The following is a 26,614-nucleotide window of genomic DNA, read 5'->3' on the forward strand; positions in this document are numbered from 1 at the left end:
TTAATATGATCAAAATGGCTGTCCTGCCTAAAGCAATTACAGATTCAGTGCAAATACCAGTAGCATTCTTTAACAAACTAGAACAAATAGTTCTAAAATTCATATGGAACCACAAAAGACCCCAAATAGGCAAAGCAATCCTGAGAAGGAAGAATAAAACTGGGGGGATTATGCTCCCCAACTTCAAGCTCTACTACAAAGCCACAGTAATCAAGACAATTTGGTAATTGGCACAAGAACAGACCCACAGATCAATTGAACAGAATCAGGAGACCTGATATAAAACCACATGTATATGGCCAGTTAATATATGATAAAGGAGCCGTGGATATACATTGGGGAAATAATAGCCTCTTCAGCAACTGATGTTTGCAAACCTGGACAGCTATATGTAAGAGAATGAAACTACTATTGTTTAACCCCATACACAAAAGTAAACTCGAAGTGGATCAAAGACCTGAGTGTAAGACATGAAACCATAAAACTCTAAGAAGAAAAAACATAGGCAAAAATCTCTTGAATATAAACATGAGCAGCTTTTTCCTGAACACACCTCCTTGAGCATGGGTAACAAAAGCAAAAATCACCAAATGGGACTACATCAAACTAAAAAGCTTTTATACAGCAAAGGACACCATTAGCAGAACAAAAACAGCATATAACAGTATGGGCAAATATATTTGTAAATGACATATCCGATAAGGATTTAACATCCAAAATATATAAAGAACTCCTATGCCTCAACACCCAAAAAGCAAATAACCCGTTTAAAAAATGGGTGTAGGATCTGAACAATTCTCCAAAGAAGAAATTCAGATAGCCAATAGGCGCATGAAAAGATGCTCTACATCACTAATCATCAGGGAAATGCAAATTAAAACCACAATGCGATATCATCCCACACCAGTAAGGATGGCCAGTATCCAAAAGACAAGGAACAACAATGCTGGCAAGGTTGTGGAGAAAGGGCAACCCTCCTGCACTGCTGGTGGGAATGTAAATTAGTTCAGCCATTGTGGAAAGCAATATGGAGGTTCATCAAAAACCTAAAAATAGAAATACCATTTGACCCAGGAATTCCACTGCTAAGAATTTATCTGAAGAAAACAAGATCACAGATTCAAAAAGACATATGCACCCCTGTTTATCGCAGCACTATTTACAATAGCCAAGACATGAAAGCAACCTAAGTGTCCATCAGTAGATGAATGGACAGTGAAGAAGTGATGCATATACACAGTGGAATATTTTTCAGCCATAAGAAGAAAACAAATCCTACCATTTGCAACAACATGGATGGAGATACTATGCTCAGCGAAATAAGCGAGGTAAAAAAAGACAAGTGCCAAATGATTTCACTCATTTGTTGAGTATAACAATGAAGCAAAACTGTAGGGACAAAACAGACTAACAGACTCCAAGAGGGACTGGAGATGAAAGGGAAAGGGGGTGGGAAGGGAGGGAGAAAGAAATTAAGGGTCATTATGTTTAGTACACATAGTGTAGGGGTGTCATGGCAAAGGCAATATTTAGCACAGAGAAGACAAGTAATGACTCTATAGCATCTAACTATGCTGATAGATAGTGACTTCTTTGGGGTGCAGGGGGGTCTTGATAATATGGGTGAATATAATAACCACAATGTTGCCCATGTGAAGCCTTTATAAGATTATATATCAATGATCCCTTAATTAAAAAATATTATGCAATTACTTTGTGTTACTCTACATATGTCTGTTTACTAGCTCTGCCCTCTGAGAGAATTAGAAGCAGTGATACCCAGTAGCAATTGAACACTCAACACACACATTATGGTTTCCCAGTACCATTGTCCTATAAAGAAACCAGGGATTCTGAGAGAAATAGCTGGTTCTCAGGGTTGTTCAGTGAAATAATTGAATAAACATATAAGTGGGGGAGAGGACATACTTTCTTTGCAGAAGAATTCTAAATGACCAAATACAGAAGGCATGAGGGAAATGGAGAATCACCTTTAGAACACCACAGGAGTAACAGTTACAAGCAAGATAGACTGATGAGTATTAAAACTAGTGGGTGAAATTTAAAGGAGAAACAGGATATTTGCAGCTTCAACATGTCTTCCCCCAAATATTAATTAATTAATTAATAGCTATGGTGATTTTATCTTATATCCAGAAATTCTTTATATTCCTCACTCTAGCAAGTGGAACTTGATTCCCCTCCCCTTGAGTATGATCTGAATTTACCACTTCTAATGAGAATAGAGTATCGAAAGTGAAAAGTAGTAATTTTACTGTGATGAAAACCAACAGACACCACCGTAACCAAGTGATTGCTAAATGAGTCATATTGATACCATGTTCCCCCAGACATGATGCAGTGAGCAGGCACTTCACCTCTGTGGTATTCTTTTTCAAAACCTGTAACGTCAGTCTCAATAAGAGGATATGTTAGAGATAACCAAATTGAGGGGCAGGCTTGTACTCTTCAAGAAAAGTGTCAAAGTTGTGGAAAACAAAGACCAAGGAACTGTTAAATATTGGAAGAGATTAGGAGACATGGTTAAATGCAATATAATATCAATCATAAAAAAGAACACTAATGGTAAAATGGGTGAAGTCTGAATAGTTTGTTATTAATAGTGATGTTAATTTCTTAGTTTTGGTAAATGTGCCATGGTTACGTAAGATGTGGGTTTTTGTTTTTTATTTTCTCATTCAAATATAGCTAATATATAATATTGGTTTCAGGTACACAACATAGTAATTAGACAATTACATGCATTGCAAAATGCTCACCACAATTCATGTAGTTTTTTCAATGTTATTTACTGTATTTCCTGTGATGTACTTTTCATTTCTGTGACTTATTTTTATAATTGGAAGTTTGTACCTCTACACACTTTACCTGTTTCACCCCTCTCCTAAACCCCCTCCCCTGTGCCAACCACCATTTGTTCTGTATGAGTCTATTTTTGTTTGTTCATTTGTTTTATTTTTTTTAGATTCTACCTATAAGTGAATTTGTAAGGTATTTGTCTTTCTCTGACTCATTACACTTAGCATAATACCTACTAGGTCTATTCATGTTGTCACAAACCACATTTCATTCTTTTTTATGGTTGAGTATTATTCCATTGTGTATGTGTACCACATCTTCGTTGTTCATTCATGTATCAGTGACATTTAGGCTGCTTCCATGTCTTGGCTATTGTTTATAATGTTTCAGCAAATAAAGAGGTGCATGTATCTTTTTGAATTAGTGACTTTGTTTTCTTGCAGTAAATAGCCATAAATGGAATTGCTGGATTGTATGGTAATTCTATTTTTAATTTTTTAAGGAACCTCAATACTGTTTTCTGTAGTGGCTATACCAGTTTACATTCTCACCAGCAGTGTACGAAGGTTCCCTTTTCTCCTCATCCTCACCAACAAATGTTCTTATCTCTTTGATACCAGCACTTCTGACTGATATGAGGTGATACCTCATTGTGATTTTTGATTTGTATTTCCCTGATGATTAGTGATGTTGAACATCTTATCATATGTCTCTCGCTATCTGTTTATCTTTGGAAAAATGTCTGTTCAGGTCCTCAGCCCATTTTTCTAACAGGATTATTTTGGGGGTTTTGGTGTTGAGTTTTATGAATTCTCTATATAGTTTGGATATTAACCCCTTCCAGTCCCATTTATTTTGTCTTTAATTTCTTTCATCAGTGTCTTAACAGTTTTCAAAATACATGTCTTTTTATCTTGGTTAAAAATATCCCTAGGTATTTTATTCTCTTTGATGAAATTTTAAATGTCATTATTTTCTTCTTTCTGCTTGTTTGTTATTAGCATATAGGAACACAATACATTTCTGAACATTGATTTTATATCATGCAACATTATTGAATTTATTAGTTCTAATAGTTTTTTGGTGTAGTCTTTAGGGTTTTCTATGTATACTATCATGCATCTGCACATAGTGGCATTTTTACTTTTTCCTTTCCAATTTGGATATCTTCTATCTCTTTGTGTTATCTAATTGCCATGGCTCGTACCTCCAGTACTATATTGAGTAAAACCAGTTAGAATGGGCAACCTTGTCTTGTTCCTGGTCTTAGAGGAAAAGCTTTTCAGCTTTTCCCTATTGAATATGATGTTAACTATGGGTTTGTCGTATATGGCCTTTATTATGTGGAGGTATGTCTTCTCTGTACCCACTTTGTTGAGAGTTTTAATCATGAATAGATGTTGAGTTTTGTCAAAAGCCTTTTCTGCATCTGTTGAAGTGATCAAATGATTTTATCATTTATTTTGTTAATGTGGTATATCACATTGATTGATTTGTGAATACTAAACCATCCTTTTATCCCTGGAATAAATGCCACTTGGTCATGGTGAATAATCCTTTCAATGTATTTTAAAATTCTTTTTGCTAGTATTTGTTGAACATCTTTGTGTCTATGTTCATCAGGGATATTGGTCTGTAATTTTTTTCTTAACTTTTTTTTTGTAGTGTCCCTGTTTGGTTTTGGTATCAGTAGTGCTGTTAAAATCTGTGGAAGTCATATAAAGAGTTTAATGTGTACTATTTTTGCAACTCTTCTGTAAATATAAAATCATTTAAAACTACAGTGTTTTTATGCTAAATATTTATGGATATAACATTCAGAGTTTTAGAGATGTGGTTTGGTCATCAGGTAACAAAAATATGCCAATGTAAGACTAATTATTGTTACCTTTTATTTTTGAATATGGTAGTCCTAAGTATAGTTCCATTCTCTCATACCTCAATCCCTTTCATATTTGAGTTTACATGATAAAAACAACCATGTATGTTTCTTAAAGATAGAAAATTGAAATGCCATTTAAATCAGAAATAATTTGTATTTTTAAAATCCTGTGTGTGGTCTGGAAGTTTATGATATTAAACTATAAAAAAATAAGACTGTTATAAGTAAAAATTTGTTATATCCCTTATGGCACATTATAAAAGGATCATTAAGTATAGTTCAGAAAAGATTTGTTTTCACTAAATTTTGTAGCTTAACCTTTTCTTAAATTTTTTGTTACTTTTTTTTTAATGGTATGTTGGATCCCTAATAATCAGAACTTTTATTATTATTATAGCTTTATGCAAATCAAGATTGTGGTATAGTATATTTCTTAGTATATTACCAAGAAATATTGAAATGTCTTTATTTTAAGAATCGCAGAATTTCAGCCCATGAGTTTGGTTGACATTTACTGGTGCTTTATTTCAGATTCTTCTGTGTGACTCCTGTGACAGTGGATACCACACTGCCTGTCTCCGACCCCCTCTGATGATCATCCCAGACGGAGAGTGGTTCTGCCCCCCTTGCCAACACGTATGGCCCAGCATACCTCTCGTTTTCCAGGCTTTGATTTTATTTTCACATTAATAATACTTTTGGCAGCCACTAAACATTTTTGATCTTCAAAGCAATTTATAAATATTGTTTACCTCTTGTTTAAATTTCTGTGAGATTAGACACTATTGGAAAAAATCTACCTTTTATTACTTTTAGATCTTTCCCTAATTTTTTTTCCAAAGTGTTTCTCAGAAGATTTCAAATTTTTGTAAAATTATAATCTCTGTTTTTTTCCCACTCAACATTCATGAAAGGGACAATGTACCCTAAATTAAAATAATATGCAAGGGAAGAACTACACGTACTCCTGTTGGTTATCTCTTTTCATTTTTGCCTACCTTCTTTTTGTAATTTGTTAGATAGCATTATAAATTGTGTGCCATCATGATGGTACTATGAATAGAAACAAAGACTCTATTTCTCTCATATCTTAATTCAGGTGAATTTCTTTTGAAAACTGAAGACAGGATTTTTTTATGCCACTGTGCCCAAAGGCCCTTCTCTCACAAGCCCAGTCTTATTTTGCTTTAAAAATGATGGTCTTTCTTCCATTTCTTAGTGAAGTTGCACCTATGTACCTTAATACAGCTTTATCAGTTATGTTCTTCGGCTCTGTTTTGACCCTATGGTTCTGTAAGTTTTTTTCCATTCTCTTTATTCAGAGTAGCAGTTGGCACCATTTTATTTTATTGTACATATAACCTTCTCCCTTAAAAATGTCAAGATTTAAAAAAATTTTAATTACTGTCAGGTATACATGTTGAATCAAATGCTATTTTAAGCATTGATTACTGCCAGCAAGATAAGCATGGAATGTTCTTCACAAGGCTGTGTTTTTCTAACATGTTCATTACTTCAAAGATAACATGCTTATCTTCAGTTCAATGGCACCACTTTGTTTATCATTCCAGTGTTCACTGTGTGGTCCCTTACTGGCTCTTAAAACACAGTATCCATCAGTTCCCATGTAAGTGATAAATGAATGTGGAAAGGTGTTAAAGATGACACTCATCTGTTTTGCTTTTTCAGAAACTACTATGTGAGAAATTAGAGGAACAATTACAAGATTTGGATGTTGCCTTAAAGAAGAAGGAGCGGGCTGAACGCAGGTATTGTGATACGTGTGTTAATGTTTTGCTTGGGAATTTGACAACAGAATTGTCTTGCAATGTAAATTAATGTGTCTCGCTTAAAGTGGGAATTGGCAAACTATGACCTGTGGGCCAGATCTGGCCTGCTTCCTGTTTTTTTTGTATTGCACACTGAAAATCGTTTTTTTCATTTTTAAGTAATTGAAAAAAATCAAAACAAGGATCATATTTCGTGCCACATAAAAATTCTATATTCAGATTTCATTGTCCATGAATAAAGTAGTATTAGAACACAGCCATGCTCATTTATTTACATACTGTTTATGGCTGCTTTTGTACTACATACAGAGGCAGAGTTGAGTAGTTAAAAGACAGACCTTATGGCCCGCCAAGCCTAATTTATTATCTGCCGTTTTACAGAAAAAGTTTGCCAACCCCTAATCTTAAATATTTATCAGAACTTACTCAGAATAAATACTGGCCCAACTATTGGGAACATATTTACCTAAGTATGTAGTGAGTATAAGAAAATTGTAAGAACTGGTCTGTGATTAGTGACCCAATGCCATCTCTTTGGGGTGGGCATTTAAATGCTGGACTGTGAAATAAAGAGCATTTAAATGCAGAATTGTGTCCTCCTGACTAAAAGGGGTACCTCCCTTTTCAATATTCCACTGCAATGTGGTCTAAAGCAATTGGAGAAGGCTTCTTGGAGTTAAGACTGGAGTTGAGCCTAATTTTTACAAAGGGGCTCAAAATTAAAAAGACAGTAAGTTAATGTTTATATTTTTGTGCCTACTTTGATTAATCTGTTGCTAATTATCGATTTATATCTACTGTATGCCAAACTGAAGAGTAAAGATGAACAAAGCTCTCAGCTACATGGAGCTCACCTTCTATCAGAGGATGCAGTCCTACAATAAAGTAGACAAATGAAGGTATATCAGAGTGATACAAGTACATTGTGGAGGAGCATTTTAGTTCTGCAGGTTGGGTTTTCAGGTTATGAAGGTGGACATGTAGAGAAAGGGTATTTCAGGGAAAGAGCACAGACGTGAGCTAAGACAAGGTGTCAAGTGAACGTAGGAGAATGGTAGAAGATGTAGCTGTAAAAGCAGATTGATGCCAAATTGTGAACAGTTTTGCCTACCTGGCTAGGGAATTTGAATTATTCCCTGTAGGCAGTAAGGGGGCCATCAAAGGAGGGATAAGCACAATCAGGCTTTTGTTTCAGAAAAAAATGCTGTGGAACCACAAGAAGGAATTAGGGCTGAGGCTGCAGCAGTGTAGTCTGTGAGAACCCATGAGGTCTGAACTAGATTCTGAGCAATCTCTGTGATAATAAAGTGGATATGTTGAAGAGAATTTTCAGAGGACTAATCAGTGGGACTTGATGCCCACTGGTACGTAGTATGAGAAAGTCTAAGCAATGCCTCCTGATTTGTCTCATTACCTTCATTTGCTGCTACTTTAATGTTTAGCTGCTGTCACACAGTCTTGCCGTCAAAATTTAGCTTGCATGACCTTGAATAAGTTGAATGAGTCAGTTCATTCCATAATCCATTCACTTTAGAGTATGCAAAGGTTAATTTAAAAATGGGTTCAGCTGAAAACCTAAAAATAGGAATACCATTTGACCCAGGAATTCCACTCCTAGGAATTTACCCTAAGACTGCAGGAACCCAGTTTCAAAAAGACATGCACCCCTATGTTTATCGTAGCACTATTTACAATAGCCAAGAAATTCAAGCAACCTAAGTGTCCATCAGTAGATGACTGGATAAAGAAGAGGTGGTACATATACACAATGGAATATTATTCAGCCAGAAGAAGAAAACATCCTACCATTTGTGACAACATGGATGGTGCTAGAGGGTATTATGCTCAGTGAAATAAGCCAGGCGGAAAAGACAAGTACCAAATGATTTCACTCATCTGTGGAGTATAAAAACAAAGCAAAACCTGAAGGAGAAAAAAAAGCAGTAGACTCACAGAACTCAAGAATGAACTAACAGTTACCAAAGGGAAAGGGACAGGGGAGGGTGGGTGGGAAGGGAAGGAGAAGGGGAATAAGGGGCATTACGATTAGCACACATAACGTAGGGGGCTGCCCGGGGAAGGCAATATAACACAGAGAAGACAAGTAGTGACTCTATAGCATTTTATTATGCTGATGGACAGTGACTGTAATGGGGTATGTGGTGGGGACTTGATAATGGGGGGAATCTAGTAACCACAATGTTGCTCATGTGATGTATATTAATGATACCAAAAGAAAAAAGAAAAAGACAAATGGGTTCAGCCTCCAGATCCTGTTTTTTTCTTTACTGCCCAGCTTTAGCTCTCTTGCTTGTAATGGATGCTACTTAGTTTAAAGGCAGTTAATCTCTAAAGTTGCCTCATAGATAAAAGTACTTCACTTTTAAAAGTTGGCTAAGTACCTTTGTTAGAAATCCTGGGTAATAGTCCTGTATAAAATTATTAGGACTGGTTTGATATACAGAATTGCTCCTGTTTATATCTGACACCAGAAAAGACCTAACTAAAGATGCTTCAAATTGAATCACAGTGAAAAATTACATACATACATACATACATACATACATACATATATATATGTATTTTTTTTTGCCTCAGTCTCTCTGAAATCTGCCTGTCCTTCTGAGAATGAAGCTGATTTAATTCAGCAATGTAGGTAGCTAATAGGTTGACCCTTCAAGGGTTTAAAAGAAAATGTATTCTCTCAAAAAGCCAAGAATGTAAGCCACTAAAAATTTGATACTCATATTATATTTGGAGGCCTATGATGCTTATACTTTTATGTGGAAAGGATGGTGGAAATCTGTTGACTATTGTAGGATATAATACTGCAATTAAGAAATATTTAAAATTTTAGATATTTATGTTAAAATATGCCACCATATTTGTTTACACCGTTGGTCTCCCATTTATTTATTTGCTTTCTCTTCTACTCTTGGTAATCTTTACTTAAATGTCATCCTGTAAGAGGATATACGTAATTGTGGCTTTAGACCACACACTAAATCCTATATTAGATGATATCACAGGAGGAGATCAAAGCTGTTGTTACTGGGAGACCAATCTGACAAAAGGCCAGTTAGCTAAATTGTTGCTCTTGTTCCTTATTCTCCTTAATAAAACTGGTTAAGAATGCTTTCATTATTTATAGCTCCTAATACACATATACACATATATATGTATAGAATATATATGGGTGTGATACACATATGTGATACACATATTATATCACACACACACTTATATATGAATCTTAGGAATTCTAAACAGCAAAATATGTGTGTTTCTAAAGGAAATAATATGTTAATTCTAAATTCCAGGAGGTGACCTCATGTTTTTAAAAGTGAACGTTTGTATTCATCCCTTTTTAAATATGTGAATAATTTCTCTAGTACTCATCCTAGCAACCCAGAGCCTTGTTTACTCCCTATGTCATAGTAGAAGAGCATATTTCTCCTTGTTCATGCATTTATTCAACATTTAAGCAACATTTATCAAGCACCTGCTTTATGCCAGGCAATGTAATCAGCATGAAGTATATTTTATATGGTCTCTACCTTAAAGGACCCTACATTATGGCGGTAAAGATGGGTGTGTCAATGAGTAATTAGTGACTAGCCAGGAACTATCTACAGAACTGGAGCTGTGATACTTTGTGAAATCTGATTATTTCAGAAGTCAACGCAACTGATTTGTAAATGTCCCTTCCAGAATTTGGTGCCAGAAATTATTTGGGAATTCAAATAGCTTGGTACTTCCAGAGTACTATTACTAGTGCTTTACTGGTAGAGAGTTGCATTTAATCAGGGTTGGAATTTTCCAGGTAATATAACAGAGGGAAGGAGAGAAAGAGACAAGGATTTTGAAAGTGTATGCAAAGGAGTATTTATTATGATGGACCATGGAGTCTAAGCCAGGTAAGGGGGAAAGTAAGGACACATAAGGGAGTGATGGACAGTGAAAAGAGGGTAGGGTCAATGGCTAGGGGTCCCACTAGAGTCAGCGAATTGTTGAAGTCAGTGTACCACAGGGAGTGAGCTCGAAAATGAGCCAGTGGAAGTCAGAGAATATGATCCCCAAAATGAAATATTAGAAGGGGTGTGATTATTGGTAATGATAAGGTCTGGCCCAGAATGATCACTGAGCAAGGTAGTAAGTTGGAATGGAAGATGTATCTGTATATTATAGAGCAAGAGAATGCTGTGATGAGAAATCATACCTACCTTCCGGATCCTACTCAGATGTTATCACCCATTTAAAGCGCCCAGATTTCTCAGCTCTTGTGACAAAGTCTGTTCCTTTTTCATTCTTCCATAATATCTGTTCATGATGGACTATAGTCCACTGGTAAATAATTGTCAGGGCAAGGACTGTGTCTTACTTACCTCTGGATTCCCAAAGTAGACACAAATCATGTTGTAATATTTTCAATATGACTGTTTTTTTTCATTTGAGTTGAGGAGAGAGATAATGGTCAAGCGAAAGATTTTGAGGTATGAAAGAGGAAACTGATCACAATAAACTTGGTTAGTTTAAGGACAGACATGTGCCAAGCATATTTAATAACAGAGAGCTCAAGGTCTGATTTACCCATGAAGCCTTCCCTATTAATTTCAGCTAGTACTGTACTTGCTTTTGCTAGTTTTCAGTTCATTAATTGTACTATTTTTTAAAATCAGATTTTCACTAAAGTAACTTTATCATTTTCTTACATGCCAATGTTTATTCAATAGCTTCATAACCCATCTCTAAAAAGACCACCATAAGACTCTTGTTAGTGGGGCTATGGGTTTACAGGACAGTAAAGGCTGCATTCCAAAGAACCCAGGCAACTAGAGGATTCATGTCCTTTGATAAGGGACATCCCAAGGAAAGGGGGAGGAGTGGTCATGGTTTCATTCAGTTCAGCATACAGTGGCATGTATGTAAAAGCTCAGCTGTTTTGGTGATTGAATTAGCTCTGGGAAAACCAGAAAAAGCACCTGTTGTATATATAGCACTTTGTTAGGTAAAAGTGAATTGAATTAAAGTCAATCAAGGTTTGTCTCTTTAAACTGAGCTATGGAGAGTTACTAGTGTTCTGAGTCTACATTTCCTGGAGAAGTCTCAACTGACCCTAAAGATAATCTCTGTTGTAGCATCTTAAGAGTACAGAGCCATGAGACTGCACTGCTCTTTATGATCTGCAAATAAGAAGTGAATGGTCTTAGTATCATTCACTAGAACCTTGACATGGTTCTGTTATGTAGAATTTTTTTATAGTGGTATTTATTACCATGAGATTATAGCTCTATACACATACAGTATTACTGAAAACTTCACACACAACAAAGATCTAGTTTGTCCAGTCAAAGTTGGCTTTCCATCTAATCACTTTATCAATGAGTGGCATGACTCTTTCATGAAGTTTTCTGATCTATTTCAGTTACAGTTTAATCTCACTGGTATAAGTCTCTTCTAAAACTACAACTTACCTACCTTCAGGAAGTTTTATGCCTCCCACAGATGACAGTATTATAATAGTATTTATAAATAAAATTTATACATGATAAGTAACATGTCTGTGACCTAGACTCTGCTATTACCATGAGATTATAATTTTAGTATTATCTGTGTTAGTAATGTTTTCATAGCAATTTTATTTTTAGCAAATCTCATTTTGTTTGTGCTTGTTTTTCACTTAAAGGAAAGAACGTTTGGTGTATGTGGGTATCAGTATTGAAAACATCATTCCTCCACAAGTAAGTTTCTGGTTTGTAGTATTTTTAAAGAGGAGACTGCCATACTGTTCTAAAATTTAACCCACTTTATGTAATGTGAGTAGTTTTAAATATCTAGTATACCAATTTTATTAAAAATGAAAATTTAGGACCTTAAAATTACCCATAATCCCTCATGAATGAAATTATTTGTATATAGTTAAGCCCAAAATATAACACCATGTACAAATCTATGTAGCTTGCTCCTAGGGAGCTTATGTTCTGGGGTTTTTTTAATCCTAAATTGGGTAATTTGTTTTTAGCTTCTTTATGTGCTATTTATGTAAAGTGCTAAAGAATAGTTCAGGGAGATTGGTTTTTAAATCCCTGCTTTGGGGATTATCAGAAATTTCTATTTGTATTCTTAATTGCTTGGTTTCTTTGAAGGGATACCATTATTGTGCATTTTTTAGTCTGATTTATAATTAAGAAGGCTATCTCATAAGTGAAAGTACATGTAACATGGTTTTCATTTCAAATGAAGAAATTTTGTTAGTTTCATTTAGTTTAATTAAATTACACGCCTAAGTACCTTGTCTTGTGAGTTATTTCTTTCAGCATCATTTCCCTTCTTCTAAATTCATTTTTCATTTAAAGAGCTTATCTTTTGAGTATCTTATGTGTGTTAAATTTATTTATTTGTTAAAAGATTTCTCAATGGAAAAACTCCATCATGATTATTTTAAAAGAGGTAATTATAAAGTCACAGAACATAAAAATTTTAATACAGAAGTGTTTCATCCTTTAATTGCCAACATTCTTTTTAATACCTATACTTAGTGTTGCCATGTCGATTCAGTTTTGGGGGGATCATCTCACTTTTTTCAAACCTTTCACGTGAGCTGCCTAGATTTATATTAGAAAACTATTAATTCCAAGGAACTTTCTTCTGTTGTGAGTGATAATCTAAATATTTATTATATTTTAAAATCAGGAGCCAGATTTTTCTGAAGATCATGAAGAAAAGAAAAAAGATTCCAAAAAATCCAAAGCTAATTTGCTTGAAAGGAGGTCAACAAGAACACGGAAGTGCATAAGTTATAGGTATGAAATGAGGAGATATGGTTACAATGAAAGAGTGCAAAATATTTTTAGTATTACTCCACATGACACAGAAGTACGTGCTTTTCCCATCACAGTGATCATTAACAGCTGTATATATTATTTCTCACTATCTTTAGAATTATAGATTTTTCGGGCAGCTAGCATGATCTTTTCTAAATGTAAATTTGTTCATGTCCTCCATCCTCTTTGCTTATCATACTTTGTTGGTTTTCTCTGGCTCTTTGGATAAGATTCAGTGCCTTTAATGAGTCCCATCAAGCCCTGCATAGTCACCTGGTACAGAGCTTTTCAGCTCCACCTCATCCACATTTTTTCTTACTCTCTCAGCGTAAGCCACACTGTCTTCTGAGTCCCTTTCCACATACTGTTTGTTTGCCTAGAATTTCCCTCCCACTTTTACCTTTTAAACCTTCTTTTATCAAATCCCTCTATTATAGGCCCTCAGAGCAACCAGTTCTTTTCCTTAAAAGTACTTATCATTGTTGTAATGACTGTGATTTTAATTATTTGATTAATACATCTCAGCCACTAGACTATTAGCATGACAGTAAGGAGTCCTTCTCTCTGCCTCTGGCATCATGCTGGCAAACAGTAAGTGCTCCATAAATGCCTGTTGAAGAATCAGTAAATATAATCGGGTTTACCCACCTGCTCTCAGAAATAACAGAGAGTGAGATTTTTCCATGGACACTCTGTTCATAGCTAATCCTAGACTAAAACCTTAATCTTTTGTTTGCTACTCTAGTGTTCTTGTCACCATACCACCTTGTCTCATTCAAATAATAAATACTTTAATTATTTTAGACCATTATTTGACCTGTGACCTACTTTTACAACACCAAAACAGTCTTTTATCTTGAATAACTGGAAATGAAAAACAAAATTGATTTTATAGAGCTTTGAGCATGCTTTTTATTTATAAACTTTGATCAGTGATCATGATTCCCTGTGTGTAGATTGCTGCTATCGTTATTGTTGAAACTATAAAATGCAATAGGATCAGTAAGAGTAAAATCCTTAATATATATGGGATGGTGTCCTTTTTATTCTTTACAAAAAGAAATTAGAAAAATAAAAAATACCATTTTATATAAAATCATAACTAACAAATAAAGCCTATTGATTTAAGTCAGTTTGCTATAACACAACATATTCAGTCTTAAAAATTGCCATGCTATGTACAATCAGACAGTAAAAACCATGGGATTATAGGAAATACGGAGTTAGGACCATACACTCAAAAACTGTATTAGTGCTACATTTAAGAAGAATGTAAGGAGTTTTAAAATGGTAGTACCATTTGACACACATCAAATGCTAAGAGATAGCAAATCGTAAAAGAAATACGACAGAGTATGTTGAAAACCCCGAAATTCGTCTGCAGAAGTGTTTGTGAGGAGGGTCACAGTTGGTCTGTAAATTATTGTGTGGTGGTAGGAGGAGGGTTACTTGCAATCAGCCAGCAGTTTGTAACACCAGATGCAGATGGTTATAGCATTATAACATACATGATGAGATGAGATAGCTGGTAGATGTTTGAGTTGTGTGTTCTGTGTATTCCTATGCAACTAAATACAATTTTTTACATTTACCTAGTATTTCTCACAAATGAAGTTACTGTGAGCATGTATGAAGCACAAGTTATGCTTGAATTATTTTCTAACCTATCAGTCACGTTAGAACAAATTTACATTTTCAGAACAAGCATTATTTATAGCAGACCTATATTGTTTTTCAATCCTGATGTAACTGTGATTATTAAAGGAAGCAGAAATTTGTTTTATTAGCTTTTCATCTTGAATGTATACCCAGAAGTGGGATTGCTGGATCATATGGTAGTTCTGTTTTTGTCTCTTGATGAACCTCTGTGCTGTTTTCCATGGCAGCTATGCCATATTTCATTCCCACCAGCAGTGTACAGGGGTGCCAGGGTCTCTACATCTTTCTCCATACTTGTTGACTTTTGACTTCTTTTATGGTGGCCATCCTAGGAGATGTCTCCTGATAGGGATTTGCACTGCTCTGCTGGTGGGTGATGCCGAGAGCATCTTCTCATGTGTTTGTTGGGCATTTGTATGTCTCTTCTCTCTTTTTCATTATGCTACTTTTTAGTACTTTTTAAAGAAATCTACATAAGATGAATTATATGCTTTATATGCTTTCAATTCTTTTAAAGATTTTACTTATCACATTTTACACTAAATACACCTAGCATTTACTTTGTACATGGGGTACAGTGGGACTGTTGTGAATATAAAATGTAAATATTTTAAGTGTCAACATGGATAAAGGACCCAAAAAAAGAAAATAATTTCATCACTACTGTCATTTAATAATTGTATATCTAATTTCTTGTTCCTAAGAGAGAGGATGACATCAAGTTGACTAGAGGGAGCACTGGATTAGGGAGTCAGAAGCCAAAGATTAGAGTCCTTACTGCCATTTATTAGCCATGTATCTTTAAATAGTCTGTTTCCTTAAGTCTTGGTCGCCACTTCTGTGATAGTAGGTTAACCCAGATGATCCCTTCAGCTCTAAAATTATGTTAATAGTAATATAGGAACTTAGAAGAAACAGTTTTTTAGCATACAGTATATTTTGTGATTCACTTATTTGTACCCTAGCTAGTTCCCATTAAGCAAGGCATGTAATTGTAGTGTAAGAACACCTTTTTAAGCGCAACACCGAACAGAAACGATAATGTAAAGGATATTTGATTATATAAAAGTAAAGAAAGACTCAGACAAAGGCACTAACAGAAGAAAGTGTTTACTTGCAAAATAATATCGCAAAAGAAAATTCAATAGAAATGGCTTCCACATTTGAAACATTACAGCAAGTTAAGTTTTTTCATGGTAGATAATCAGTCGTGTTTTCACATGATGTCTGCACAGGTTATTGCATCTTCAGATGTTCACATTGCTGAAGATGAGGATAAAGATGTTTTTGTTAGGGATTAGTTACTTAAGGAAAATTAAGATTTCATTTAATTTGAAGACTAGAACTAGATAGGGTGACTCTTTGTTTTGTTCATGTGGGAGGGGAGCTAACTAGAGATGTGATTGGTACACATTCATAACAGTAACAGGGCAAAATGGCAGTTTTCCATTCTCAGAACTAAAAAAAAATAAGCAAAGGTTAAAGAAGAAATACACTTTGGATAGAAATAATTGCAACATATGACAATGTCCTTCATACCCAAGAAGTTCTTACAAATTAGTAATAGAAATGAACACCCTGGCTTATAAAATGGGCAAAGAACACCTACTGGGAACTTGCAATTGAAAATGAAAAATAACCAGTAAACATGTATATATTATCTGGCTCATTAGTATAATTAAATTAAAATTAAAAGAATAAGAAAGTAATTTTGATTTTCAAAATTAGAAAAGTACCTTAATGATAAAATTAATTTCATGGTTGTATTATAAATTGTTATAACCCTTGAAGAAAAATTTGTGTGCCCTTTAAGCCATCAGTTTCATTCATAGCCACAATACCAGGAACAAACTTCAGTCCAATAAAATCTCATAGTGGAACCATGGGGCATCTCACCAAACAAAAGAAAAGATAAGAGTTACAATACTGAGGAAGAGTAATCCAGATAAGGTACAAATGAAGCAGATGGAGAGTAAGGCTCAAAGCAAAGCATCTCTATAAAGGAGTCAGTATCAGATCTAGATAAAGTACATGTGTAAAGTGTTGTGTCCAACCCCTTACCCAAAGCTCTGCATCTGGGATGTGAATCAGGTGTGTATTTGTGTTGCAAGTGACTTAGATCCTCCAGGCCAAAATAGGGTGTTCCATTCTTACTGATATTATTTCATATGCCCAAAGGTTCTAATGGTCTCTGATTTTAGAAAACGAAATTTCCCAGTGAGTAAGAAAGTAGTCGTCACTTGAAGAACTGTGGTTACGATGCTGCTGCTTTACAGCTGTAACTTGTCCTTGGGAGAAATACTGTTTTCTGTTAAATTTGCATCTGGCTTTATCTGTATTTGTTATTCTAGCCCCATGAATGAATACACAGAATTTTGCTTTCTCAGCATATCTCTTAAGAAAAGGCTAAATTATAAGTACAAGGATGTTTTCATAGCATTGTTTGCAATTGTGAAAAACATGAGAATAACTTTAAATTATAATCTGTAAGATGAGATACAAAGTAGGTTGTAGATTCGTGCATTTTATTGTATGTACGTCAGTATAAAAATCTTTTAAAAAAATTTTAAGAGGAAAAAAATTAGGTTATAGCAGGAAAAGTTTTTAATGTGACACTTTTGAATCCTTTGAAATTCTGTATGTTTAATGTATATATATTTTCCTGAAGAGGAAATCCATAGCTGTCACGAGTTTTTTGACTCAAAAAGCAAAATATTTGGCTGTTAGTCTTAACTCTTTTGTTAATTCACTATGTGCTCCCAATAGAATTTACTGTAGTTATGGAAATGTTCTGTTTCTTTGCTATCCAATATGGGAGCCAGTTGCCATATGTGGCTGTTGAGCACTTGAAATATGGCTAGTGAGGGACAAAATTTTCCATTTTAATTAATTTGAATATAAATAGCCACATGGAGCTAGTTATTACCATATTTAGCATAGTTTTAGACAAGTCACTAACCTTTTGGTCTTCTCAGCTCTTTAGTGAAAGGAGTTTTGTATCTGAAGAAATCTTAGGAATCCTCTAGTCTTCATCCTTTTCAAGATGGGTGAAGTAGCCTTTAATGAGAAATTTTAATAAAAAATTAAAATTGTTTTTTCTCACTAAAATTCTGACTATATGAATTTGAATAATAACTATATAATCTTTAAAACAATAATAATATAGTTCCCACATTTAGTAGTATTTCTGAAATACTAATTTGTTCAGTTTACTATGTTTGTATAATTAGGGGTTGGCAAACTGGCCTGTGGTCCAAGTCCATCTCACTGCCAGTTTATGTATATACCCTGTGACTAGGAGTGGTTTTTACATTTATAAATCATTGAAAAAGAACCAAAAGAAGAAAATTTTATGACAACTACATGAAATTCAAATCACAGTGTCCATAAATTATTTTGGAACATAGCTACAGTCATTCACATATATTGTCTGGCTGCTTTTGTACCACAGTTGCAGAGTTGAGTAGTTAAAATAGAGATTATATAGCCTACAAAGCCTAAATTGTTTATTCTCTGGCCCTTTACAAAAAGTATTTGCTGACACATGATATAGATGATCTTTGGAAATGAAAAACAAGTTATGAATTTGGTACTGATTTATAAAACCCTATTTTACAAAAGGAATTGAGGTTAATGTGGGCACAGTAATTTCATCCAAGTCACACAGTCCCAGCGTGGCAGAGAGCAATTTCATGTTCCAGCCGTTATCACTTCAGGGGCATCCCTCCTAGCCTGTATGCCGGGACAGACTGTAATGTATGTTGTATATATTTTTTAGATTTGACGAGTTTGATGAAGCAATTGATGAGGCTATAGAAGATGACATCAAAGAGGCTGATGGGGGAGGTATGTGTTTATCATTCTTTCTTCATATAGTTCAGCCAGTTAGTTAACTAAAATGCCCTGACTGGAGCAGTGAGCTTATTTTTTTATCTTCTCACAGTGTGTCATGATCACTACCGGTGTTAACTGAGACTCAGAATCTGTGTACACGTCAGTGTGTACACTCAGATCTTACTAATTGTTTTTAGAGTAATTTCGTTTTATGATCTGATATAAATCATAAATGTTCCTCCATAGATTAAAATACTTCTGCTTCTAAATAGAAAACCCAGTGAACTATTCCTGTTGTCTATTTTTAGGTCACTACTGCTACAAAGTCTCAAATTATGGATTAGTCAGAATCTGAGAATCTAAGTGCACCTTAAAAAAATGAGATGATTAATTTAATAGTTATTAATAGGTGGCATTAAAATAGAAAGTTTTTTAAGGTAATTTAATTAAAGAGCTATAGGGAATTGCCAGTGATTCACTGTGGAGCATTGTAGTTTCCATTATGTCATTATGAAAACTCTGGAAAGGATTAATAATAAGTAGCCTGTTTGTAGTAGAACTCAAGAGGTCAGCTTTTCCAGAGATGTGGGCCTTATTTACATCTTTGCTACTGATTCTCACTTTTTCTGTCCTATAAACACAGTTAAAAAAAAAAAGGATTGGCCTCTAAAGCCATGTCCAAAAGACAATTTTCAAGAAGAGATTCTTGAGTGACTGCTAACGGGTATGAGGTGTCCTTTGGGGGTGATGAAAGTGCTCTGGAATCGGTGGTGATGGCGGCACGGCTCTGTGGCTGTACTGCCAACCTCTGAATTATATGCACTTTACAAGGGTGAATATTACGGTATGTGAATTGTATCAGAAATGTTTTAAAAGAAGTTCTCTACATGGTGAACTTCATTTATAGTGTAAATGGATGTAAAACTCTCTCTTAATGAGAGCTCTGTCAACTGAAAATGTGAGAAAACTACATATTTGTAGGAAGAAAATAAATGAAGAGCTGCTAAACACAAGTAAGGACAGTCTCTAGATATTAAAGGGAAGGCTTGAATAAACATAACAGTTGTTTCTCTCCTCCTTCCCTCTCTCTCCCTCACCGCCCCCACACCCAACTCAGGAGCTGGACGAGGAAAAGATATCTCCACCATCACAGGTCACCGTGGGAAAGATATCTCTACTATACTGGATGAAGAAAGAAAAGAAAATAAACGACCTCAGAGGGCAGCTGCTGCTCGCCGGAAGAAACGCCGGCGACTAAACGATCTAGACAGTGACAGCAACCTGGATGAGGAAGAGAGTGAGGATGAATTCAAGATCAGTGATGGGTGCGTGGTCAGCCAGTAGACCCTGTTCCCTAGGTATAGGCTTACATAAGGCTGGGAGGAAGCTTGGCCAGGCTGCAAAGGGGCTTGTGCTCTTCATGCCCATCGACAGTCTCTTCATTTTCAGGATATTTAAAACAGATTAGGAAATGCTGATCTTGGTTCTTTATAGAGTAAAACAAAGTAGGTTTGTGGTTGTCAAATTCAAAAGTATATTTAAATTTCATTAGCTGCCGTTGAAGATTCGTTTGCTATATACCTCTGCCACCTTCTGAAGCTACCATGTCCCTGTGAGGTTACCAGTTAAATGTGAGGAATAGACAAGTACAAATAATTAGATGCTATTTTCTTGTGACTCATAGTGTTTTGAGTTGGGGCAAGTAATCCACTGTGGAAGATGGGGAAAGTCTTCCCTGCAGGTAGGTATTGAAACAATACCACAGTTTCCCTCCTTGGATTGTTAGTAGAAGAAACAAGCACATAACCCACAAAAAAGTCATTCTGCACAGTTGCTACTAAAATATAGGTAAAGCACAAATTAGAGTACAGAGGGAGAGATCAATCCAGGAAGGCCAAGGAAGGCCTCAGAATACGGAGGGGAAATAAAGCTTGATCTGATATTTGAAGAATGAATAATTGAGCAGATCAGTGAGTTGGAGATTAGAAGTAGGATGAGGAAAGAAGGCGTTGTAAGCAGAAAAGTCATGTGCACAGACTGCAAGGTATAAAACTTTATGGAATATTTAGGAAATTCCTGTAGTGTCAGGATAGCAAGATAATGGGGATGAAGTAGGGAGTGCCCTGCTGGAGATGTGGTTAAGAGAGAAAAAGGGACCCGGTGGCAGTGATTTGTTTGTTGTGCAGAGGAAGTTAGACTCTATCCTGAAGATGATGAAACCCACTGAAGTGTATTAAATGCAAGCTAATGAGTGTTTCAGAAAGATTCGTCATGGCATTCATTTGGAAAATACATTGAGGGGAAATGAATCTAGAGATTAGAGAGACTATTTGGGGAATTGCTGTCATAGTTTAGATGGGAGAGGACAGCCTAAAAAGAGAAGAGAAGAGATAATCAAGATAACTATCTTTAAGACATAGACTCAAGAGGAGTTAGTAACTGATGAGATGCGAGGAATGAAAAGGGAGAAATTGAAATAAATACCAGGTTTCTGGTCTGAGTTCCTGGATGGGTAATAGTATGAAATACCAGAGTACGGAACAGAAATGAAGAGTAGGTTAGGAAATAATGAATTTGCTTTTGGACATGTTGAATTTAAGATACATGGGGGATATCAAAGAGGCCAGAGCAATTTATATACAAAAATCAGTTCATCTTCATAATTACTCCTAAGAAAACAGCTGGCAAAAAACACAATTTCTCCATTTTATAAACAAATTGTTACAATTATCCAGGTATTTTATGTTGAACATTACTTAATGATTCACTGGATTTGGTAGAATTTGAACTCAGAACCCAAAAATGGGTTCACGGTTACAAGTGTACCCTCATAATGAACTGGTTTCTCTCGGACAGATCCCAAGATGAGTTTGTTGTATCTGATGAAAACCCAGATGAAAGTGAAGAAGACCCACCATCTAATGATGACAGTGACACTGATTTCTGTAGCCGAAGACTGAGGCGCCATTCCTCCCGACCAATGAGGCAAAGCAGGCGTTTGCGGAGAAAGACCCCAAAGAAAAAGTACTCCGATGATGATGAAGAGGAGGAGTCTGAGGAGAATAGTAGAGACTCTGGTAATAATAATTTGTATCCACATCACACCCACTTAATAAATTCTTATGATTTCTGGCGTTAAGGAGTTCTTAAAAGTTCTATTCAGTTGTAATGTAAACTCGCTGATAAACCTTTGAGTTCTATTCCTGTGATTGATAGTAACTGAGTTTTTCACCTAGAGAACACAGAGGAAAATACATACAGATGGATATGTTAACTTCATACCGAATTCAGTTAGGATTGAATCCTTTTGGTGCCAAGTGTTCCCATGCCTAGACTCCATCTTCAGAGTGTTTCTGAGAAATCATTCTCAATAAGCTGAGGATATTTTTCTCAGATGTCTAGCTATTGGAGAGAGAAGGATCACCAATTATTTCTAACATTTATATCATGATCAGTGATTCATTAGTTTTATAAATTAGCAATGGTCGATATTACAACTTATGCCTACCTCTGTTAACTGAGTAAATTGTGTGAGGCCCTGTAACTAAAAGAATAGATATGAGTAGTTTATGGAATTGCCAGATCAGTAGCTGTTGTATTATTAAGGAAGCGCTATACTCAGGAGTATTACATCACTGACTCTAACCAGGCTTGTGGAGTTTATTGTTTATCCTTTTTTCTCTAAACCTTTTGAGTAAGTGGTGACATCATGCTCCTTTATCAGTGATTATTTCCTAAAAACAAGACATTTTCTTACCTAACCACAGTATAGTTATCAAAATCAGACATTATAACTTTGATATACTACTATTATCTAAACAGTATACATTCAGACTTCATCAGGTGTACCAATATTGTCCTCCATGTCAATTGTTTTCCTACTCCAGGATCCAATCCAGGATTACACATTGCATTTATATATGCTTCTTTAAACTCCTTTAATCTGGAATGCCCCTCAAACTTTGTCTTTATTGGCCTTGACATTTTTGAAAAATACACATTAGTTTATAAAATGTTCCTCAGTTCGGGGTTTTTTTTGGTTTCCTTATGATTAGTTTCAGCTTACACATTTTTGGCAGGATACCACAGAGCTAATACATATCCTCCATTTATAATGTCTCTTTATTATTTTTCCCTTTGTAATTAATAACTAATTTGTAGGAAGGCATTTTGAGACTATAAATACCCTGTTTCTTATCAGGTATTTGACCCAGTAATTACAGCATTCATTGATGGTATTCTAACTCCGTTATTCCTTTTATATTTATTACTTGGTGTTCTGTAAGGAAGAGCTTTCCCTTCTTCCCTATTTATTTATTTATATCAATAGACTGTACTTATGGATTCTTATTTTAGTCATATACCATGTTACCATCACTATTCAGGCTCAGTTTGTCCCACATTTGGCCAGTAGGGACCCCTTCAAATTATTGCTAGCCTTTTTGAAATGTCTGAAATCCATTAGCAAACAAGGTGTAATGTTAATTCAGTAGAATTTGTTAGCACTCGTGCAAAGCTGCTTTGACTCAGTGTCATAGTCTGGCTCTGATTTATTGATCAGAGATGACAAGAACAGTGCTATTTAGCAATGCTTTCAGAGTTTAACTAGCCTTGAGGGCTATATTTAGCAGATTTTAATTCCATATGGAAAAAAAGCCAAAAATATAACACCCAATTCTGTGCTTTTTAAAACAGGCTTATCAGTTGTTTTAGTTAGAGTTTCATCTGTGCAGTACATTGTAAAGTTCTGACTGTTACCCTACAGTTACATACATAAGAACAGCAGGTTATCATGAGGCAGAATTGTAACCATCCACCAAGAAGAGCAGTTGTGGCAACTGTGCAGCCAACTGGGTAGCTCTAAGTTGAACGAGATAAGAATTATATAAAACATCTTTTAATCTTGAAGACTGACTGCAAATAGGATACATTTTTGAGCTTACGCATTCAAGACCCCTACAGATTTACTTAAACTGTTGAAAGAAAATAAGAGACTTATAAAAGTTATTATTAATTTAAAAGTTATTATGACTGAACTCTGCTTAGTAGCTTTACGTTTTTATAACCTAAGTCAACGATACTTCTATTTAATGAACTTTAATTTTGTACTTCTTCTTCCATCTTTTTTTTTTTTACAGAAAGTGATTTTAGCGATGATTTTAGTGATGATTTTGTAGAAACTCGGCGAAGGCGGTCAAGAAGGAACCAGAAGAGACAAATTAACTACAAAGAAGATTCAGAAAGTGATGGTTCCCAGAAGAGTTTACGGCGTGGCAAAGAAATCAGACGGGTCCACAAGCGCAGGCTTTCCAGCTCAGAGAGCGAAGGTGAGGAGGAGATCTCCCATTCATAGGAGTTTGGGCAAGGCAGAAACAGAAGTGTGAAAGTAAAATGAGTTTGAGACAAATCCATTACATTATGGCTGGTCACTTTATAGTTTTAACTAAATGATACTTGATAAGATACTAATTTTTAAGTTCTCCATTGTAATAATTAAATTCTCATTGAAACTAGGGGTCTCAGAAAATTATGATCTGAGCAAGATTTCATCTGCTTCCTTATTATTGATGGCCCTCATTTTGCAATAACCTACTTTGGCCTGGTTAGCTAAAAGTTTCCAAACCAAGGTGCCTAGTGTCTCCACCTTGACAGTGAGTTTTAGTTAGTTACTGTTTTATTTATTAGTAGCTTTAGCTATGCCCCATACCAGAAGTGCAGGAAAGCTCTAAAATATGAATTTGTGATACCTATTTTGTTTTTGTAGTTATTCCAGAGTTGTTCCCAAATTCATTTTAGTTATTTATCTTTATTGAATTATCACAGATATACAGTCTTATGTTCATTTCAAATATACAACACGGTGGTTCAACAGTTACCCATATTATTAAATCGTCAGCCCCTCTAGTGTGGTTACTCTCTGTCAGTGTAGTAAGATGTTACAGAATCATTGACTATATTCTCCATTGTCCCCATGACTAACTTACATTGTGATTGTGAATTATTGTGCCTCTTTATCCCTTCACCCTCCATGCAACCCACCTCAGCCTCTCGCCCTTGGTAACCACTAGTCCCTTCTCAGAGTTTGAGTCTCCTGCTACCAAAATTCATTTTAAATGATTATAATCTCCACCTTCCCCCTTTTCTTTTTTATATAGTTAATTCTCCAAAACACATTTCTGATGTGTTTTGCAAATTGTTTGCTTTCATAAATCCTTGTCAGTTAAGTGTGAGCCCAAACCAGGAGAGAAAGGGAAAAAATTATTGGATATGGGAGGCTAAGACGGGAGGTGAACATCTGGTTGAGTATGTATTCATCTTCATGTGTCATTAAAGACAAATTCATTAACTCCACTATTTAATGTAAATATTTATTGAACTAGTCACTCTTCTAGGTACTGGGAATAGAACTGTGAACAAAATAACCACGAACACATACTCCCTCATGTAACTCTTATTTTAGCTGGGGGGAGAGAGAGGATAAATAAGATAAATAAGTAGAGTATATGCTATATTAGGTGGAGGTAAATGCTGTGGAAAAAAATAAAGGAGGGGAGGGTTGGGAGAGTAGTTGGACTTTCAAATAGGGCACTAAACGAATGCCTAAGAAGCCATTTGTGTAAAGATCTGAAAGAAATGTTGGGTGCATATCATGCATTCATCTAAAGAGAGTGACATGGGCAGACGGAACAACAGAGGTGAAGGCCTTGAGGCAAGTTTGTGTCTGTCATGTTCAGGAAACATAAGGAAGACCAAAGTGGTAGGAGGAGAGTGAGTGAGGGGAAGAAGAGTATGAGGTGAGGTAGAGCAACAGGGACCAGATCATGAAGAGCAATAGTCATAGTGAACTACAGCCCACCTGTTTGTGTAGATTTTGTAAATCAAGTTTCACTGGATCATGAATTGCCCATTTTTTTTTTACATATTGCCTATGGCTGCTTTTACACAAAGTTGAGTCATTATAATAGAAACTGTAGGGTCTGCCCTTTACAAAATAAATTTGCCAGCCTCTGATGCAGAGCAGTGCTATCCAGTTGAACTTCTGCAGTGATAGAAATGTTCTTTGTCTGTGCTGTTCAGCCTAGTAGCCACTAGCCTCATGTGGATACTTGGAATGTGGCTAGTGTTACTGAGGAAATGAATTTAAATTTTTAATTTAATTTTAATGAATTTAAACTTAAAATAACCGCACATGATTAGTGGTTATCATATTGGATAGTGCAGTAGACCATTATATAGACTTGAACTTTATTCTCTGAGATGAGAAATAATTGGAGGATTTTAAATAAAGGAGAAATATCCTCTGACTTATGTTTTAATTTGCTGTGGTAGCTATACAATGAATAAATTGAAGGGGACAAGGGCAGAATGTAGGAGACTGGTTTGAGGGCCACTGAAATAGGCCAGATGAGAGATGATGGTGGTTGAGACTAGGGCACTTGTAGTAAAGGGGTGAAAAGCAGTCAAATTATGGACGTATTTTGAAGGTAGATCCAAATGATGTTCTTTTTGGTTAGATGGCAGAAAGAAAGGAATCGGGAATGACTGAGTAATGGAAGTAAAGAGTTGCCAGTAACTGAGATGGTGGGCACCAGAACAGGTCAGATTTGAAAAGCTTGGGAGCTCAGCTCTGGACACATTAGGTTTGAGATGCCTGTTTAGAATCCAAGCATAGATGTTGAGTGGGCAGTTTAATACATGAGTGGATTTTAGGGGTTGCCTAAAACAAATGTGAGTCATCAGCGTATAGATGGGGTGCAAAACCATGTGAGATCACCTAGATATAAGTATAGACAAGGAAGAGAAGA

At 35.5% G+C, this 26,614-nt stretch overlaps 1 protein-coding gene across 3 annotated transcripts in view; it reads left to right on the top strand.

The window, feature by feature from the left end:
- Nucleotides 1-26,614, top strand: part of RSF1 (remodeling and spacing factor 1) — a 152,475-nt gene that overhangs the window by 119,542 nt on the left and 6,319 nt on the right. For all 3 annotated transcript variants that reach the window (XM_036895512.2, XM_036895513.2, XM_036895514.2), the window contains 8 exons: nt 5,234-5,338; nt 6,392-6,471; nt 12,179-12,233; nt 13,186-13,295; nt 18,754-18,821; nt 19,927-20,134; nt 21,666-21,886; nt 23,948-24,136. In XM_036895512.2, coding sequence (XP_036751407.2) covers nt 5,234-5,338; nt 6,392-6,471; nt 12,179-12,233; nt 13,186-13,295; nt 18,754-18,821; nt 19,927-20,134; nt 21,666-21,886; nt 23,948-24,136 — 1,036 coding nt within the window. The remainder of the gene's footprint in view (nt 1-5,233; nt 5,339-6,391; nt 6,472-12,178; nt 12,234-13,185; nt 13,296-18,753; nt 18,822-19,926; nt 20,135-21,665; nt 21,887-23,947; nt 24,137-26,614) is intronic.

The sequence above is a fragment of the Manis pentadactyla genome, chromosome 9 (assembly GCF_030020395.1).
Source record: "Manis pentadactyla isolate mManPen7 chromosome 9, mManPen7.hap1, whole genome shotgun sequence".
Taxonomy (NCBI): Eukaryota; Metazoa; Chordata; class Mammalia; order Pholidota; family Manidae; genus Manis; species Manis pentadactyla.